Raw genomic sequence first — 17804 nt, 5'->3', positions numbered from 1 at the left:
GGATTATGTAGAAAAAGTAGAATTGGGCTGAAAGATCTATCACTTTATCACCTCTTCAGGTTGTAAATCGTGTTTTTAAAAAGTAACTAAGTAACTAAGTAATTAATTACTTTTGAAAATAAGTAATCAGTAAAGTAACGGGATTACTTTTTTGGGGGAGTAATCAGTAATTAGTTACTGATTACTTTTTTCAAGTAACTTGACCAACACTGATTCAGAGTATATAAATTCTTATCTTTAGAAGTCAACAAAATACATATTGTCATGAAAATAAGTAAATTGTTTACATGAATCAAAAATTTAGAGTAACTTTGTTTTAGAGCCAATATGCATCCTAAATTTTAGTAAACAATTTACATGTGTTTGTCTCTGATTTTGTGCGACATAAAAATTGGCAACATCTCGTCATACACTTGAGGGTTTCGCTGATTTCCGGTACACCTTGGTACACTTTGGAAGATTAACACTTCCACGTGACCTCTACGTCACCACGCTAGAGGGGCGTATCTGCAGCGGCAATTTAACATTTTGTTCTGTGCACAGGAAAAAACGTTCTTATAACTCTTACAATTTTGATATTGACGTAAAATGTGTGATGTGTATTCACCATTTAAATGGCTAATAATATATAGAGATTATGAAAAGTAAAAGATAAATCTTAAGTGATGTTAACAGCAAATTTCACAAGTGCGCAATCTGGCAGGCTGAGTTTGTGGGGGCTACAATCCAGACTTATTCATAAATTTACATTTATTTAACTTTAATATTTTTATTCAACGGTTTGGTATGCCTGAAGAAAGTTTAAGCAATGTACATAATATATGAGGAATTGAAATTGTCTTTTAAACAAGTATGATATAGCGAAGAAACAGTTAGCAAGTGTGGGTATAGTGCAGATGTATGCGAATAAATATACTACATTCGCGGCTCCTATACGGAAGGGGATGTAGCTCAGTGGTAGAGCGCATGCTTTGCATGTATGAGGCCCCGGGTTCAATCCCCGGCATCTCCATATTTTTTCTTTTCTTTTTTGGGGGAAATTTCCTCAAAACTTTTTAATCTTAGTCTAAAATGTGACTATTTAAATATCACATCTAAACTGAACTCTTCCCTTACTAAACGTGGACATGGTTTAGCTCCGGGAATTCTGTCATTTGACGGCTGATATATAATGACGGAAATCGTAGCATCTTTAGAGAGTAAACAGAATAAACGGATAGAAATCACATAATCTAAGCAGTTCTGTTCACGGCCTGTGGCGTAACCTGGAACGACTCTACCGGGTTAAAATTGTTTTAATTATTTAATGGCATCCTTTTGCAGAAACAAAAGCGCGAGAGCTGGCAAACTGTCCGAGAACATTCACATTTCCTATTGTTATGAACGCACCGCAAGTCCCGCCCCAGCGGTAACTAAGGAGATCACAGTTAGTTTACTTCCAACCTCCTCTGCGCTAGCCCTGGCTCGCTAGCAAAATGACCAAAATCTGAGGAATATTCCAGCAGTAATAATACCATTCTGTGTACGAGCTTCCCTCAGAATGCAACTGAAGTATATCAAGACACTTTTAACCTCCCGGGTAAGTTGACGAGTGAGCTAACGGTAAGTAGTGCTAGGAAGCCAGCGCGAGTTAGCTAACAATAACTGGTTCTGGAAGCCAGATAATAATGTTTATACTAGAAAGCTGAAACTGCGCACCAGTTTCGTGATATATTTATTTATTTATTGCATGAATTTGATTTTACTGACCCACGCTGAACTGTCATTGAAAGCGGATTTTTGCACTAGCCAGGCTTGCTAGCACATAAACGCTGCGTTTATGATTAATACATGGCCAAAAGTCTGCACGTGCTAAATGGATTTTAAAACACCTAAATCTATCGTGTCTGATCAAATTTAACATCTATCTGTCGCTCATAAGGAAGAGTATCTCTACTGGCAAAAATAGACAACAATTAGGCAGACAGTTAAAGCATGATTTTATAGAAAGACTGAAATCAGGGCCAAACACAAGATAAAACAGAGAGAAACACTGATTTTCATTTAGAGTAGAAGCATAAAGACACGTGTAACAGATACACAATCATTAGAAGGATTTTAAAAGAGGACATCATATAAGAGCAAGTCTATAAAACAAGTGCTTTAGGATTGATTTGTTTACCTGCTTTGACAGGAGTTTGCTGCCAAAGTTACCTGCATGGCATGGGCACCAAACAACATCAAGTTCGCTGTTTGCACTGTGGACAGGGTGGTGTTGCTGTATGATGAGCATGGAGAGAGCAGGGACAAGTTCTCCACAAAACCTGTGGACGCCAAGGTGAGACAAATCCCGTTGTCCTTTGAGCTGCATGTGTGTATGAAAGGAGGTGCTGTATATAATGTAAAGAAATTATGATGAATTACTTGCCATTAACCAAATGTGTCGCTGGAATCATAGACTGTATATAAAAGATGGGTGTAGCCATTGTGACAACACCCATTTATTTTGAACTCTGTGCTTGTATTTGTAGCCTACACCAAGTGGCTTTGTAAAATCTATATTAAATGCAACTGGGTATCTATCCAGCAAACATATCCTCTTGGGGCCCATGTGAGGCCACTGTGGAGAAACCCACACTGTTGACAGCCCACTGTGGGCTGAAATGTAGGGCACATCTTGGCCCTACACTGTGGGGCCTCCCTGTGTGTTTGCCCAAGCAGGTCCTACAGTTTTACCACGCGGGGCCCCCATGACAGATTTCTATAGGCCAGGAGCATTGTGGGTTTGTTGGTGTGTTATTATGTTATAGTGCTTTTCTATAATAATAATTACTGATATGTATTATTTTCTCAGTATGGAAAGCAGAGCTATGTTGTAAATGACATGGCCTTCTCACCAGATTCCACGAAAATTGCCATCGGCCAATCCGACAATATCATCTTTGTCTACAGAATCGGAGAGGACTGGTAATTACCTCTGCTTAGTTCCATTTTTCTCAATAGTTTACATTTTGGTACAATTCGAAGCAGAAGTTTTAATCGGTTTTCTCGTCTCTCCTAGGGGGGACAAGAAAGTCATCTGCAATAAATTTATTCAGACGGTAAGAAAACGTGATTTAATGCATTGTTATTGCCTTGAGGAGCACGCTAAAAGTGGCAGTGACTATGCTTTTTGTCAAAACTTTTTGTCAAAACTTGAAACTTTTCTTTCCATAAAAGGAATCTATTAAACTCATTTTCAGCATATGGTTTTATACTTTTGCACAGTGTAGCTTTGCTTAGTTTAAAGTTCAGACTAATCATCATTTAGTCCACCTGTCTCAGATAATCTCACCTCTGAAGCAAGTAGTTTTAGTTCCTCTCTTTATGCCAGCTGTGTTTAATTGGCTGCTGCATGCAAACAAAAGGTTTGAAGGGCATGTCGATGGAGTCTCTGTGCTGTTGAATCTGAGAGTTAATAGTAATCTAAAGCCTGAGTTTTTGGCTCACAGGGATTATTTGCACACACACTGTGGTCATTTTATTTTTTCAAACTTTGAACATGTTTAATATGAGCACCTACTACGATCTACTACTACAGAAAACAAAGACATGGATAACAAATGAGGACTGATTAAAATATTTTATTATAAATCATTTAGACATATAAAATTAAAAAATGATCAGATATGTTCTGTTTTCTACGCATGTGTATAATTGTAGTAGACTAATAGTTGTGTTCTTTAAATTTTTGTGATATTTTAGTTCCACGTGGTCTGATTCGGTTGTCAAACCTTTTTGTTTGTAGAGTTCAAAGTGAATACACTTTGCAGGGCTTAGCTGTTGATGAATCTATTCTGGTATTAGTTTTTAATTGGGTTATAAGTTTTGTTTTCCTTATAAACATGACATTACATTTTTCAGCTGTCTTTCAACTTTGTGTCATCACCTGCAACAACATGGTTGTGTTATTTTCTTATCTTTATTGCAGAGTGCTGTGACATGCCTTCTTTGGCCTGCAGAGAATGCTATTGTCTACGGATTAGTTGAAGGCAAGGTATGTCTTGGATATTTCACGTTTTTTTTTAATATTAAGTAAAAGTATCAGGAATTATATATGGGTGTAGTAGAATAACAGTTGTATCCTTTAGATTTTTGTAGACATTTTAGTTCCACATGGTCTGATTTCTTTGTCAAAGCTTTTTTCTGTAGAGTTCAAAAACTGTCAGAATCATAAATAATTCATTTAGAAATGTACCCATACATACAAATACAAAGATGTTAGTAAAAAGAAATATATGCATCAGTGAATTTATAGAACATAATTTAGATGCATTAAAACCTCTTGGGAAAAATCTGTATTACTTCATCTTTATGCAGTAAATGTGAAATATTTTCACAGCCTTTTCCAGTTGGGATGTTAAGTCTTTGTATTCCTCTCTAAATCCAACCGCAGTGTACTTGGATATTTTAAGGATATTTTAAGTTCTCTGATGTTTTTTTACAGATTCGGCTTGCCAACACTCAGACAAACAAATCTTCAACCATCTACGCCACAGAATCCTGGGTTGTCTCACTGGCATCAAAGTGAGTGCTTAAAATATCTTTACACATACACACACACACACACACACACACACACACACACACACACACACACACACACACACACACACACACACACACACGTATATGTATTGAGTCTGAAGATGAGCTGATAAACTTGAAAATAGGAACTACTGTGCAGAAACTGCTTTTATGATTAGGATTTCTTTGTATAAATACCATAAAATCAAAATCAAAAAGATTTTTTTTCTTTTTACCAAAAAGTTGTACAAGGGTCCCAGCGTGAAGTGTGGGCTGACCTTATTAAAGTTATGAGCTATTTCCCATGTGTATAGCTTGTGAAATAATTGTCTGCTTTGCTGCATTTGTTCTGCGGGCACTGCGTGTCATTTTTAAGATCTCTGCTCTGTGTCAGTGTCTCTGGTAAAGGGATCATATCGGGCCATGCTGATGGGACAGTTGTGCGGTACTTCTTTGATGATGAAGGCTCAGGGGAATCACAGGTACAATTCACCTACAGGAGCTGTTTTTTCACACATGAAATCCAGAAAATGTTGGGAAATCAGGTTAAGACATTGTACAAAGTTGTTCTTTTCACTGATGGAAATGATCATTTTCAGACGCATTCTCACTATAGGAAAAATTCTGCTTTGTCATGAGCAGAAGCAGGAGTCACACAGAATGAATTAAAAAACAGGCCTTTAAGGAGTGGTTAAAAAAAAAGAACAGAAAACAAAAAACAAGAACATCAAGTCTTAAAGTGAATGAAACAGAAAAAACACAGAGCATAATGAGGCAAACTGGGAAACACCCAAGAAAAGGAGACATACAGGATAATCTATGCACACGCATCAACCCTAGGCACAAGTGGAAACAGTCAAACACGTGAACTAATGAGCGTGGGGCAAATAATTCCCCTTTCTCATTTCCCAAATTGCACATCATCAACACCTCTGCTCACGTCTTAGTCCCATCTAAGATGCGTGCAACAAGCATTTAAATAATCTTGGTCCGTATATTCCAGCTGTGTGTCACACCTCTTTTATACACTTAAGATGAAAACACTTCCCTGAAGGATACACCTGTGTATCCTCCAGCAATTCCAACAAGCCTCCTCTGTTATCCTCTGTTCTCTAGATGCATTTTGGGAATTGAGAGATTTTGCAGCATGGTAAACATCAGACTGAATTTCAGGTCACCGACTGGTGGAAGCAGAAGAAGAGGAGGCACAAATAAGAGACTCCTGATGATGAAGGAGGGAAAGAAGCAAAAGAAGAAAGAAAAAAACTAAAACTAAGTAAAACAGGAAGTAACTAAAAGAAAAAAACAAACAGAGAAAGTACCAGGAAGACTTAAAAGAATAAACCTGCTGACAGACACAGATATAACAAGAACCATGGCACGTTTAGTCTAGTATTGCCTGCATACAGCACACAGGAGGCAGGAAACAGGATGACCACTTACATGCTTTAAATTTACCAGACTATTACCTGCACTGTTCTCGTATTGATGCAATCAGACGTCACACAGAGTGTGTATTAATGAGCTGGAGGGTTAGAAAAGATTTAATTTTTAATGTGACTGCACCTCCAGCATGTCTGGAAAAGTTCAGGTCTTCAGTGCATGAGTGAACACAGCTACAGATTGTTTGCCTTCATGCATTTTTTATTCCTATTTTAAAAGTTCTACACCATTCAACACATATCTTCTCACACATTTGTTTACTTGCCACAGGGTAAGCTTCTGACACACTTGTGCCCACCCTACGCTCTAGCCTGGGGTGCAAACAGCATCATGGTGGGGGGCTGTGACAAGAAGGTGGTGGCCTACAGCAGAGAGGGACACATCCTGCAGACCTTCGACTACAGCCGCGACCGAACAGAGAAGGAGTTCACCGTGGCTGTCGCCAGCCCCAGTGGGGAATCTGTGGTGTTTGGCAGCTTTGACCGGTCGGTGTGTGGCAGCTTTACAGTTAAAGTGAAAGTTTATCATGATGTTTCTGCTAAGTTTGTTTTTCCTTTGTGATGTTTGTCCAGGTTGCGGGTGTTTAATTGGGCTCCGAGGAGAGGAATGTGGGATGAAGCCAAACCTAAAGAAATTTCCAACCTCTACACAATCACCAGCTTGGCCTGGAAGAAAGACGGATCACGCCTCTGCGCTGTAAATACTTGATCTAACGCATTCTGTGACTGTCTGCTTAAATAAAGGTTAAAAAAACGTTATTTTAACCTGCAGTGTGACTTTAAGTTCAACATTGTGTTAAGATGCCTTTTGGTGTCCATTTTTTTCACCAACTCTTGACTCCAACAGCCTATGATGACTCTGAAAGCATGTATGTTCTACAATAACTATTATTTCTGTGCTGCTACCATCTGAAAATGACCAAAAAAAAACAGATTAGAAAATGTAAATTGCGTTTTTTAGGTGTTTAATTGTTGATTGTGTCTCAACAGGGAACACTGTGTGGGGGAGTGGAGCTGTTTGACTGCTGCCTGCGAAGAACCATCTACAAGAACAAGTATGAAGTGACCTACGTTGGCCTGAGCCAGGTAGGAACAGCCAGGCAACAAGAAAATCATCAGTGCTGAACCACAGTGTTTGTAATTTCACTAAATTAGACAAACAGACAACCAAATAGGCAATTTCAGACGTCTCTTTGCTCTCCTTCTTCTGCTAATTAACAGACGATGTGAAAACAGCCCCGTTGATTTTGTGAGAGCAGTAATGCAGACTTAATGAATTCAGGTGCAACAAGCAGCCCTGTATGATTAAGAAAGAGATGAGCTCCGAAAACAATCATCCAGCCTTTTTGTTTATCTGATTTTCTTCTTAATTGACAAATTAAATGTAGCAGAAAATTATGTTTACAGTAGTCTGGAAAAAAAGCCATGCTGGAAATACACATCTTGTTTGTTTTTCATTATTTTTAAGCCATCAAACATTAATATATCTGCCTTTTTTTATTATTTCCCATAGATAATTTGTTGTTGTTTATAATGTTACCCTTAGAAAATAGGGAAAAACAACACTAATTGCTAATTCTAAGAAAATATCTTTAAAAAAAAAAGCCATGTTTTTAATTTAATATTTTTATTTTTATAGGAATAAGCATGAGTCTGTGCCGCACACTACATTACTTGTAGGCCACACTAATTTGCAAAAGCAAAGTAGTAATTAAAACTATACAATAAATACACACATTATGAACACACACAAGAAGGAGTCTCTTGCGATTAACTTTGCTGCTTGGAATGACCACCACACTGAACTGACTGTCGTTTTAACAGGATTAACAGGTTGAAAGTATCAAATATCAGTGTGTGTGAATCGATTGTTACTGGATTTCAAAACCGTAAGTAAAGATGGAATATGTTTTGTTTTGTTTCTTTTAATTCTAGGTGATAGTAAAGAACCTCTCCACAGGAACTCGGGTTGTCCTGAAGTCCTATTACGGTTATGAGATAGAAGAAGTGAAGATCATGGGGAAAGATCGCTACCTGATGGCTCACACATCAGATACTCTCCTGCTGGGAGATCTCCTGACAAATAAATTAAGCGAGGTTGGACCTCAAGTATTATACCATAAAAGAATATACCATAAAACAAAGAAGTAACAGGAGTGGTACTCTTGGAAGGGAATAATATAGGAGAAGGGAAACATTGTGACCAAAAATTCAGGTGAAGGCTTTGAAGTTAGGTCTCTGCATTTAATAAAAGGTCTTTTAGTTCAATGGGCTAGAGAGACCCAACATTTATAGGCGTGCAACCCCATGCTAGAGAATATGCAAGCTGACATGCTGTTACATTTTTTTGGTCATAAACTGTCAATTTTTGTTCTCTGTCACATATACTTAACAACTAAACATGAGTAATCAGTTAATCACATCATTATGGCGCAATAAGAGTGTGTGGTTCACAAACATTAATGTCAGATTCTCACAGTAAATGCGTTCTTCACACTGTGTAATTGTGTTATGTTCGCAGTATTGTTGTAATATTTGTATTACAGTTAATTTTGCTTTCTCTGTCCTCTCCCAGGTGCCTTGGACTGGCTCTGGGGGAAATGAAAAGTTCTTCTTTGAAAATGAAACAGTGAGTACACACTAACCATTTAGACAGTGTGCAAATTGTTTTTGTTTTCTTATTAAAAAAAACCCCCAAACCACATTTAGAGGCTTGCCAAGGAGCACAAAGGCCTAGTGTTTAGTAAATATAATTATCTCGGCGAAGGAGGTTATATATCAGGTCCTGTCATGTTGTCCATAAAAGTACATTCTTCACTCTGCTGTATTCACAGCCCTGTTCTTGTTTCTGTTTTCAGGTGTGCATGATATTTAATGCCGGGGAGTTGAGCTTGGTGGAGTACAGCAGCAACGAGATTCTGGGATCAGTTCGCACGGAATTTATGAACCCCCACCTCATCAGGTTGGCTCCGTTCCTCATAATTATGCAGAAGCAGTCTGTTGAGTAACACTCGAGCACCTCAACCGGTTTGTTTGGTTCTAAGGAACAGATGTGAAACAGTCCCACGCATGCAGTATTAGTGATCTGCTGATGGGGGTTGCAACTGTATAATTCTGATTAAAAGTCACACTAGGAGAAATTTCAGGCGATTACAAACATTTATGTCACCGTGCCCTGCAACAAAAACGATTCAGCAGCAGTGTCACGAGCACATCTTTCATCATCCATTTACAAAATTGTCCAAAAATTGATTTATGGTAATAGCCTGAACCTGCAATGAATGATAGTTTTGCATATTGGCAATGAAATCAATATCTCACTTCCAAACAGGAATATTTTGGATTATTCAAACATGCATTATCTTTTTGAATACAGCATTTGTAATATACTGAAAAACTAAAGAGAAATCCAAATTTTTTTCCTGTCTTGAACAATTAAAAAAATGACAAATTTATATACATAAGGTACAAACAGAGACACAAACATTAACCCTGATGCGTTCTCATAAGTGCTTTCAGCCATGACCATTAGATGGCGGTATTGAGTTTTGGAGAAATCCTCTGCATCATTACAGTAAGGAGTCCGCAGGAGTCAGTGAGGCTAAACCAACTAGTCAGCACACATCTATGTTAATGTATTCAGAGCTGTCAGAAGTGTCAGCGCTGTCAGCCTTTCTGTGACTGATGGCTGTCGGATACTCTGGCTGCTGCTCGCCTCCGGCTGGACACTGCAGCATGACAAATTCATGACCAGGTTCATCCTGGGATTTAACATAATGAAGAGCAGCTGAAGCCAGTTACGCTGCACTAATGCTGGGTTATTACTTGATAAAACCATATCTCGCTGAATGCAGTCATGTCATTTAAACCAAGTGTGTGTGTGTGTGTGTGTGTCTAGTGTCCGACTAAATGAGAGGAAGCAGAAAGGAGTTGAAGACAACAAGAAGCTCGCTTATCTGATTGACATAAAGACTATTGCTATTGGTAAGAAAAAAACTGTGTGTGTGTGTGTGTGTGAGAGAGAGAGAAAGTGAGACTGTAATTGTGTCTATTCAAAATGTGACTGTCCAGGTTCAGAAAAGGATTTAACACTCAGGGTGCTTTTGCAGTAGGCATAGTCCCTCCCCACTCCCCCAATGACCTGAGCTCACGCTGCGCTCAGTGACTGAACACACCCCAGTTAGTCTCAGCATGTTAGCTCCTCCCCCTTGTGCTCGCTGTCTGTCTCTTTCAAAAGCACACACGGCTTCATGCGTTTGTGGCTTAATTGGACCATTTTTGTGAGCTATGGCAGGCTGTTCTCTCACATTCCCTTTATATTTATTAATTATTTACCACAGAGATTTTAATGGAGGCTGTCGTTGAGGAAGTATTGGAATACTGTGCTTGAGTCTTTCAGTGGCCAGGTCGCAGTTAAAGAAACTTTGGGTGTCAGATGTGCTCAGCATGGTACAGATTGCATATTGTGAGTACACCCTTAGTTGTAATAGTTAAACATAAAGGTAATTCATGTTCTCATAAATTAATTACATTTTCCCATGAAATAATCATTATTTGTCTTTGGCCCACACCTTGAAGGCTTTTGGTTTGTACTGAAAACATAAAACATCCTCAAGAAAGTTTTATCTTATAAATGTGCTTATAAAAGTGTTTTAGGCTAATATTATGTAAACAGGACGAAACAGTAGATTTTTCGGGGACTATTCTAAGCAGCGGGTGAATATATTATGGAGGCCTACTGGACAGCATGGTGTATGATGGGCTGACTAAAAATGAAGTTATAAGGCCATGTTCTTCATAATGAAAGTCTGCCTCTGGTCATTGAGGGGAGCATATAACATATATTAATAGCATTTATAAATAAGACATTAAAGTCATACTTGTTAATTGGATCTATATTATTGCTTTTGACATTTTCAGTCATATTGTACATATATTATGCGCAAAAGTAAATGTCTCCCCAGAGCTACGCAGAGGAGGGTGTTACGGGTAACAGCAGGTTGCAGAGACTCTTCACAAGAGGAAAGCAAACAGGCATAAATGAAATCATTATGTAACTGAACTTCACTTTACTGAGGCCCATACACAGGTACCTGTGCCTCAAAGAGGATAATTCCACCTTTTTGTTCCAAATACAACTCAGTGAAAACTGGTAGTATTTGACCAAGTCATAGCATATAGGAACTCAGCCAGCCCATATGATTACTTACCATAATATTAAACTCCTAAAGTAATATACCTACAATAACTGCAGTATAAAGTCAGTTAGCTCTGTGTGGACAATAACCCCCATTTTAATTAAAAAGACTGTATAGGCCTCACATCAGCACACTAATATCAGCTGGATCCCAAAGAAGGTACATTTTGAGAGCAGAGAAACAGCTCAGGCTCTGCCTGATAGAATTATGGAAAATTATAAAAGAACTAGCTGATTTGTGATCTTGAATAAAAGGCCAGCGTTAGCTAGACACTGGCAGTCTGACTCAGTTAATCTGTCGGTTTATTTCTCCCCTCAGTGGACTTGGCCGGAGGCTACAATCTGGGAACCATCAGCCACGACTCCAAGATTGACTGGCTGGAGCTCAATGAAACCGGGTGCAAACTGCTGTTCAGGGACAAGAAGCTGCGGGTAAGAATAAAACCTCGGCACAATGAGATAGAGACCCAGAGGCAAAAAGAGAGCGAGGGGGCAAATGATAGACAGTGTGATGAGGAAAGTAGAAAAGGCTGTCAATGCTAGGGGCATTTCTTTAGTTATGGCCATGTCCATCATCCAAAACAGGCGCTGTGGCTCTGTTTTGAACCATTTTGGTCATCCAGCCTTTCTGACTGACAGTCAAGATAAATGTGAAACCGTCTTTGCCACCAGGGGGTGCCATAAATTAACCATGAAAGGCATGAAATGTTAGCTATAGGGTTTAAATCAGAGGTTACCAACTTTTCTTTTTTTGGCTTTTGATCCCTTTAAATGACACGGTTCCCACTTGTCCCGCTGTTTTTGAGTCCCAAAGGAGTAAGATTAATCAACAAAAGAATAAAACAATAAGACTAGAGGAAAATTGGAAAGTGCTTTCTGGTGTAGCGTGAACATTTAATCTGCTTTTATAACGATGTTTAATGTCTGGGAAAGATTATATTGTATTAAGAAATTCACAAGTTGAGCTCTAATTGGTACAGATATGTTCCAGGGAAGGCAGACATCTCTATATAGATCGTACTGTATATAATAATCTGGATGGAGTAAAAGCAAACTAGGCCTTTAAATGTTAATTCTTCATGACGTTGAACTGTCCCTATTTAAAAGCCTTTTTTTTTTTTTGCACAAAACTAATTTTTTTTCCCTTTAGTTACGTCTTATGTCATATAAGTGGGAAAACATTAATTTTGCTGTCATAGACCCCATTTAAAAAACAGTATTCATTTTCCTCTGGTTATATGTAAGAGGTTGCTGAGATTCACAGAGGCCTTGTGTGGAGGATGAGAGCAGCAGCGAGATGCTGTCAGTTGTTGCCTCGGGGTAAAAAAAAAGTTTGATGTTTAAGCCTTGGGGCAAAGACAAGGAGAACTCAGGTAATTGAGAATCCCTCTGTGGAGTCTAACTTTTTCCTCCAGTGTGACTTGCTGTGACACATAATTCAGTTTTACAAATCTAGTGTACAAGTTTCCTTTTAGTATATGCAAAATCAACTTTAGCGAAAGAGATTGTAAAATATTTATGACCATCAATGACTTGAAGAAGAAGTAGAAGAATAGAAAAGTTTGACGGTAATTAGTGCCAGAAAAAAATCTCTGCAATCACTGAAAAACTTTGTGGCTCGTGTGCAGATTTTTTTTTCAGTGAAATGTTTTTTATGCCCAGGTTTACTGTAAATGTTAATTCATCTGATCTGCAGTGGTTATTAACTTTTACCTTTATTACAGCACTAATGGTGGTTTCCCAACTGCAATTCCGTATACTCCACAATCTGGGAGAAATTTCATTTTCCCATTTTTTTTTTCAACAGTAAAGAGTCATAAAATGTTTCTTTAATTGCTCCTTGCTTTCAGATGACCTTATCAACAGGCTGCTTGTCCTCATTGCATTTTAAAGTTGGCAAGCTGAGCACCCGGGTGAGACTATAGACAAAGCATTATTAAAATTAGTGATGGTGGGTGTGGGGAGGGCATTAAGGAAGCTGATTACATCAGCGGGCGGTCTGACATACTCACACATGCACATTAAGTGCTGCGGGAGTCTCTGTAGCTTATAGAATCTACATTCTCATCAAGTGCACAGTGGAACAGATTATTGCAGTGGGAGTTTTCACGTGGAGCTGCTGGATGTTAATCAACTTTGTTCAAGCCAAATGAGTTTAACTATGCTAATGTAAACCTCAACCTACAAGAACAGGTTGCTAGCAAAATGTTTCCTATCGAATCTTTACTTTAAGTGTTCTGCTGTCATATATCGAAAACCTAAAATGTTAATCCAGAGATGGTACAGCGGCAACAAATTATACTATAAAGGATGTAAGTAATAATAAAGCCATAAAGTGTATGTGGAATGTCAAACATGGTTACATTTTCAAAGAAAGAAGGGAGTGGGCCAAGTGTTTAGGCTTTAGGCTAGACTGCTCTAAATGCAGGCACACAGAGCTGGGGTACTCTTCTACCTGCTTTTCAAACATTTTGGTTTCCAGTAGCAGCCAATTAGAACAAGGGTGGTCTAAAAGGAAGATGAAAAGGAAAATGCAATCTAATCTATCACATTTTCTCATGCATAGCATGATATTTTAGGTAGTATATTTCAAAAGAAAGAATTAAAAAGCATGGTGGCATGGTAGATAGCGCTGTTGCCTCACAGCAAGGTCCTGAGTTCAGCTCCACCATCAGGCTTGGGTCTTGCTGTCAGTAGTTGGCATGTTCCCCCCATGTTTGCTTGGGTTTTCTGTACTCTGTACTCTGGCTTCCTCCCACAGTCCAAAGACATGCAGTTAGTGGGGTTACATTAATTGGTAACTCTAATTTGCCCATAGGTGTAAATGGTTGTTTGTCTCTGTGTGTTAGCCCTGTGGCACATTGGCGACCTGTCCAGGGTGTACCCTGCCTCTCGCCCTAGACAAGAATAAGTGGGAGAGAACAGATGGATGGAATAAAAAGAAGTAAAACCTGTTGTGTAAACCAGTGGGTTTTAAACAAGACTATTAAGATGCGTTTGAAGTGCATACTTTCAGCTTTAATTTAAGGAGTTTTTACAAACATTTTTAGGACGGTTGACAATGACCTAATGTGCCAAAAGGTCCAACAAATTATGGACCTAACACTAGAAGATGCATAAGGCCTATTTTTGTACTGTGGACAAGGAGAAACAACTCTTTCACTTTTAAGGTCTCCTACCTAAAGGTAACAAACTTCACCAACCAGGTTTTCTATAGATCGAAGAATAACCACATTATATCTTCAAATGCACCCCAAAATCCAAGTACTAGTTACATATTTTTGCCACAACAAAGAAAACATAAAGGCTTGGCTTATTCCAGAGACTGGCTATAAAGAGGATGTCACAACCAAGAGTCAGTGTACCTACAGAAGTTCAAGAATTAAAATAAAATAAGGTATGGAGACATGGCCAAAGGAAACAAACAGGTGGAAGGAGTGTGGGTCTGCTGTGCAGTGGGCCTGGAACTTACATTCCTGAGCTAATGAGGTTATAAGTAAACTAAACCAACAAATGCAGGTGCAAAAAATAAATCAATGATTCAAATAAAATAAATCTAAATAAATTCAACTTAGCCTGACTTTAAGTGGTGATCCATGATGGTAAAATGCTAAATGCTAAATGGCCTGTATTTGTATAGCGCTTTACTTAGTCCCTTTACACTACATTCAGTCATTCACCCATTCACACACTGATGATGATGCTCTGAATACTCTTGAAATGACTATTTTAAAGATAGCAAAAGATAATCTGGTGCAAAGTACTGTCGGCATAAACTTCCTATGAAACATTTAAATTATACAGTATATAATAAAAATATAATATTATTGTGGATACAAATGAGCTTTGATGGACTGTAAAGTGGTTTTGTTACCTTTGTATAGAACCTATTTTTTTATTTTATGCGAAGATAAACCAGATTAACTCTCTGGACTCTATATTTACGAACTTTAAATTTAATGGTCACAGCTGGAATTGGAGAAATCCATTCTTATGTACAGTGACACTTGCTGGACTTTGCCTTTACTGTTGGACTTGAAACCATTTCCTGATGATGAAAATAGGAATTTCTATATCTTTCTATCTTTCTCTGTCCTCTGCAGCTCCATCTGTACGACATACAGTCTGGCGTGAAGACCACATTGCTGAGTTTCTGCTCTTACGTCCAGTGGGTGCCTGGCAGCGATGTGGTGGTCTCCCAAAACCGGGGAAACCTCTGCATCTGGTACAGCATTGACAGCCCAGAGACCGTCACCATGTTCCCCGTCAAGGTGAGCTTTTGTTTTCTTTGTAAGTGTGATTTAAGTATGGTCGGCATCGTTAACTGGAGGCTCTGCATCTGCCCTGGTCGGCTTGTTTTGATAAACCTTTTTATTTTTAATATCTCCACAGTGTTTATACTGAAGCTGCATGTTTTTGTATTTTTACTGTTCTCAAGCCTTTTTGTGTTGCTGGCAAAGCCTTAACAGAGAACCAGCTTTTTGTGCCGCTGTCCTGAGGCAGTTAGTCGCCCCTGGTGTGCGCAGGGTTTTGAAAGTTGCTTGCGTTAACACTTGCTGCTGTTCTCATTAATAATAAAAACCATCGCAGCAGCCTCTTGTGTGGCTGATTTATGTTTTTGCGAAGTGCACTGAGCTTTGTGCAAGACATTTTTATTTTGTAGACAATAGCAGAGGGTAGTAATGGACAAAGAATTGCTGCTGTTATGAGCTGGTCATAATTCCTTTAAAAGTATTTGATTTCATAGTGTTTAGTGGAAATCCTCATTAATAATCACCATATTATTGGGTACCAAAGTGCCTTGAGATGACTGTAGTTGTGAAGGGGTGCAGTATAACTAAAACTGGCTTAAAATAAATTGAATTTTGAAATGTAATATTTCTGATATACTTTGCTACTCAGCAGCTATCTTGGTGATACATCCAGCCATATATGTGGAACGTTATTTTGATGCCTTTATCTAATAATATGTGAAAAACAAAAGCGTAAAACTTCTGAAGAGCCAAACTGGGAAACATACGCCCATCATGTTTGTTCCAAGGCCAATCTGTGTGCACTTCTGTTCTCCACGTACTTGTGAAACTTTTCTTTACGCACTCTGGTTTCTAGAAAAAAACCCTGCTTTGCTAATGCTGCATATATTGGCTGAGAACACTCTCCAAAAAGAAAGACATTCTTATCTTGTTAAATAAAGGTTTAACAAAAACTTTCATTATAATTATGCAAGTATATTTAAGTGTACTCATTGTTTTTCTTGGCTAAAAGCATCCATAATGTGAATTTGGAGGGTGCAAGTTGATTATGGTGGTCGACTGGACTGACCCACTAATGAAGCTGTGATGTTGTAAACCTGTGTCCATGCATACTGCAGAATTGCAGAATATAAAAACCTGACAAAATGTATTTTTATAAGTAAAAGCTTCATCGATTAAGCATTTTCTGGCTTAAACTGTCTAATAAATGCAGTAGCACGAAAAACACGTTTTCCACTTTATTAACACAGCGCGGAGGTTTCATACCTATGCATAATATGTATCTCCTTTCTTTGTCAGGGAGACATTGTGGATCTCAAAAGAGCCGATGGCAAGACGGATGTGATTGTGACAGAGGGCGTCAACATGGTGACATACACACTCGACGAAGGCCTCATTGAGTTTGGTACGGCTGTTGATGATGGAGATTATAACAGGTGAGTACAGCCCACTAAATAAAACCATACAGCCTATCAAAATGACGATGCAGCGTGAACATCCGTCCGTCCTTCCTTGCACCCGTCACTTTTCTGGGTCAGAGGCGCAGTGACAGTAGGGTGAGCAGAACAGGCCAGATGTCCTTTTATCCAGCAGCTTCCTCCAGCTCTTCTCGAGTATTTCCTCAGCACTTCCAGGCCAGCTGGGAGATATAATCCTTCCCTTCAGCGTGTTGTGATTTGATCACCTCCGAAAGGATGCTCGTGTGAAGCCACCTCATCAGATGGAGTAAATAATTATAACTGACCTCTCTTATTCAGAGGAGCATCAACTCAGCTCCTTCCTCTAGCACTTTGAGAGTCTTTAGGAGGAATTTGGTTGCTTATATGTTTAATGGTCTTCTTTCATAGGAAGAGATTGTCATACAAAGTTTCGAATTAAATTTTTTAAGCTCAAACTACCAAATAAGGAATTGAAAAATCATGACTATATTTTTGAAACTCATATATTTTGAGAAACAGTTTACAACTTTTAACTGAATATAGTATTGTTTTGACATGGAACTGTGTGTGGAGGAGGTCATTTGGTCCTCCGCTGAGCACCGTCAGGCCTTTGCTGACAATGTCACTAAAGTCAGCTACAGTAGAAAAGCTTCTGGAAGAGGCATAATGTAAATAAATTTAGGGAATCAATTGTTTTATTTTGATTATTCCAGTCAAGGTTACATTATCAGGTTTTTCAGCACAATGCTGTGAAGTTTAGGTTGGCATAATTTTGGGTAATAAGAGACAGAAAAGTTTAATTGCACTCTCTGTGGTCTTATGGGAATCTTCTTGGTTCTTTTAAATACTCTGTTATCTTCAGTTATAGTGGTGAATGTCCATATTAGCAGGTCCATAATGTACCAGTAATCGCCATTAGCCAATAAGT

At 38.5% G+C, this 17804-nt stretch overlaps 1 protein-coding gene and 1 non-coding gene across 2 annotated transcripts in view; both read left to right on the top strand.

Annotated features, from left to right (window-relative positions):
* The first annotated feature begins 940 nt into the window (after positions 1-940).
* Positions 941-1012, top strand: trnaa-ugc (transfer RNA alanine (anticodon UGC)). Its single transcript has one exon. It is a non-coding gene; the product is annotated as a tRNA-Ala (tRNA).
* A 379-nt stretch (positions 1013-1391) lies between these two features.
* Positions 1392-17804, top strand: part of ift172 (intraflagellar transport 172) — a 54725-nt gene continuing 38312 nt past the window's right edge. Inside the window, exons 1-17 of the mRNA XM_026143517.2 lie at positions 1392-1579; positions 2174-2317; positions 2834-2946; positions 3041-3080; positions 3950-4015; positions 4466-4545; positions 4940-5027; positions 6259-6473; positions 6561-6684; positions 6978-7073; positions 7923-8084; positions 8563-8616; positions 8846-8949; positions 9886-9971; positions 11504-11616; positions 15288-15455; positions 16737-16873. Coding sequence (XP_025999302.2) covers positions 1541-1579; positions 2174-2317; positions 2834-2946; positions 3041-3080; positions 3950-4015; positions 4466-4545; positions 4940-5027; positions 6259-6473; positions 6561-6684; positions 6978-7073; positions 7923-8084; positions 8563-8616; positions 8846-8949; positions 9886-9971; positions 11504-11616; positions 15288-15455; positions 16737-16873 — 1829 coding nt within the window. The 5' untranslated portion in view covers positions 1392-1540. The remainder of the gene's footprint in view (positions 1580-2173; positions 2318-2833; positions 2947-3040; positions 3081-3949; positions 4016-4465; positions 4546-4939; positions 5028-6258; positions 6474-6560; positions 6685-6977; positions 7074-7922; positions 8085-8562; positions 8617-8845; positions 8950-9885; positions 9972-11503; positions 11617-15287; positions 15456-16736; positions 16874-17804) is intronic.

This window comes from Astatotilapia calliptera, chromosome 15 (assembly GCF_964374335.1).
Source record: "Astatotilapia calliptera chromosome 15, fAstCal68.1, whole genome shotgun sequence".
Taxonomy (NCBI): domain Eukaryota; kingdom Metazoa; phylum Chordata; class Actinopteri; order Cichliformes; family Cichlidae; genus Astatotilapia; species Astatotilapia calliptera.
Note: the sequence above shows the minus strand (reverse complement) of the source record. Positions and strands in the feature narration are given on the sequence as shown.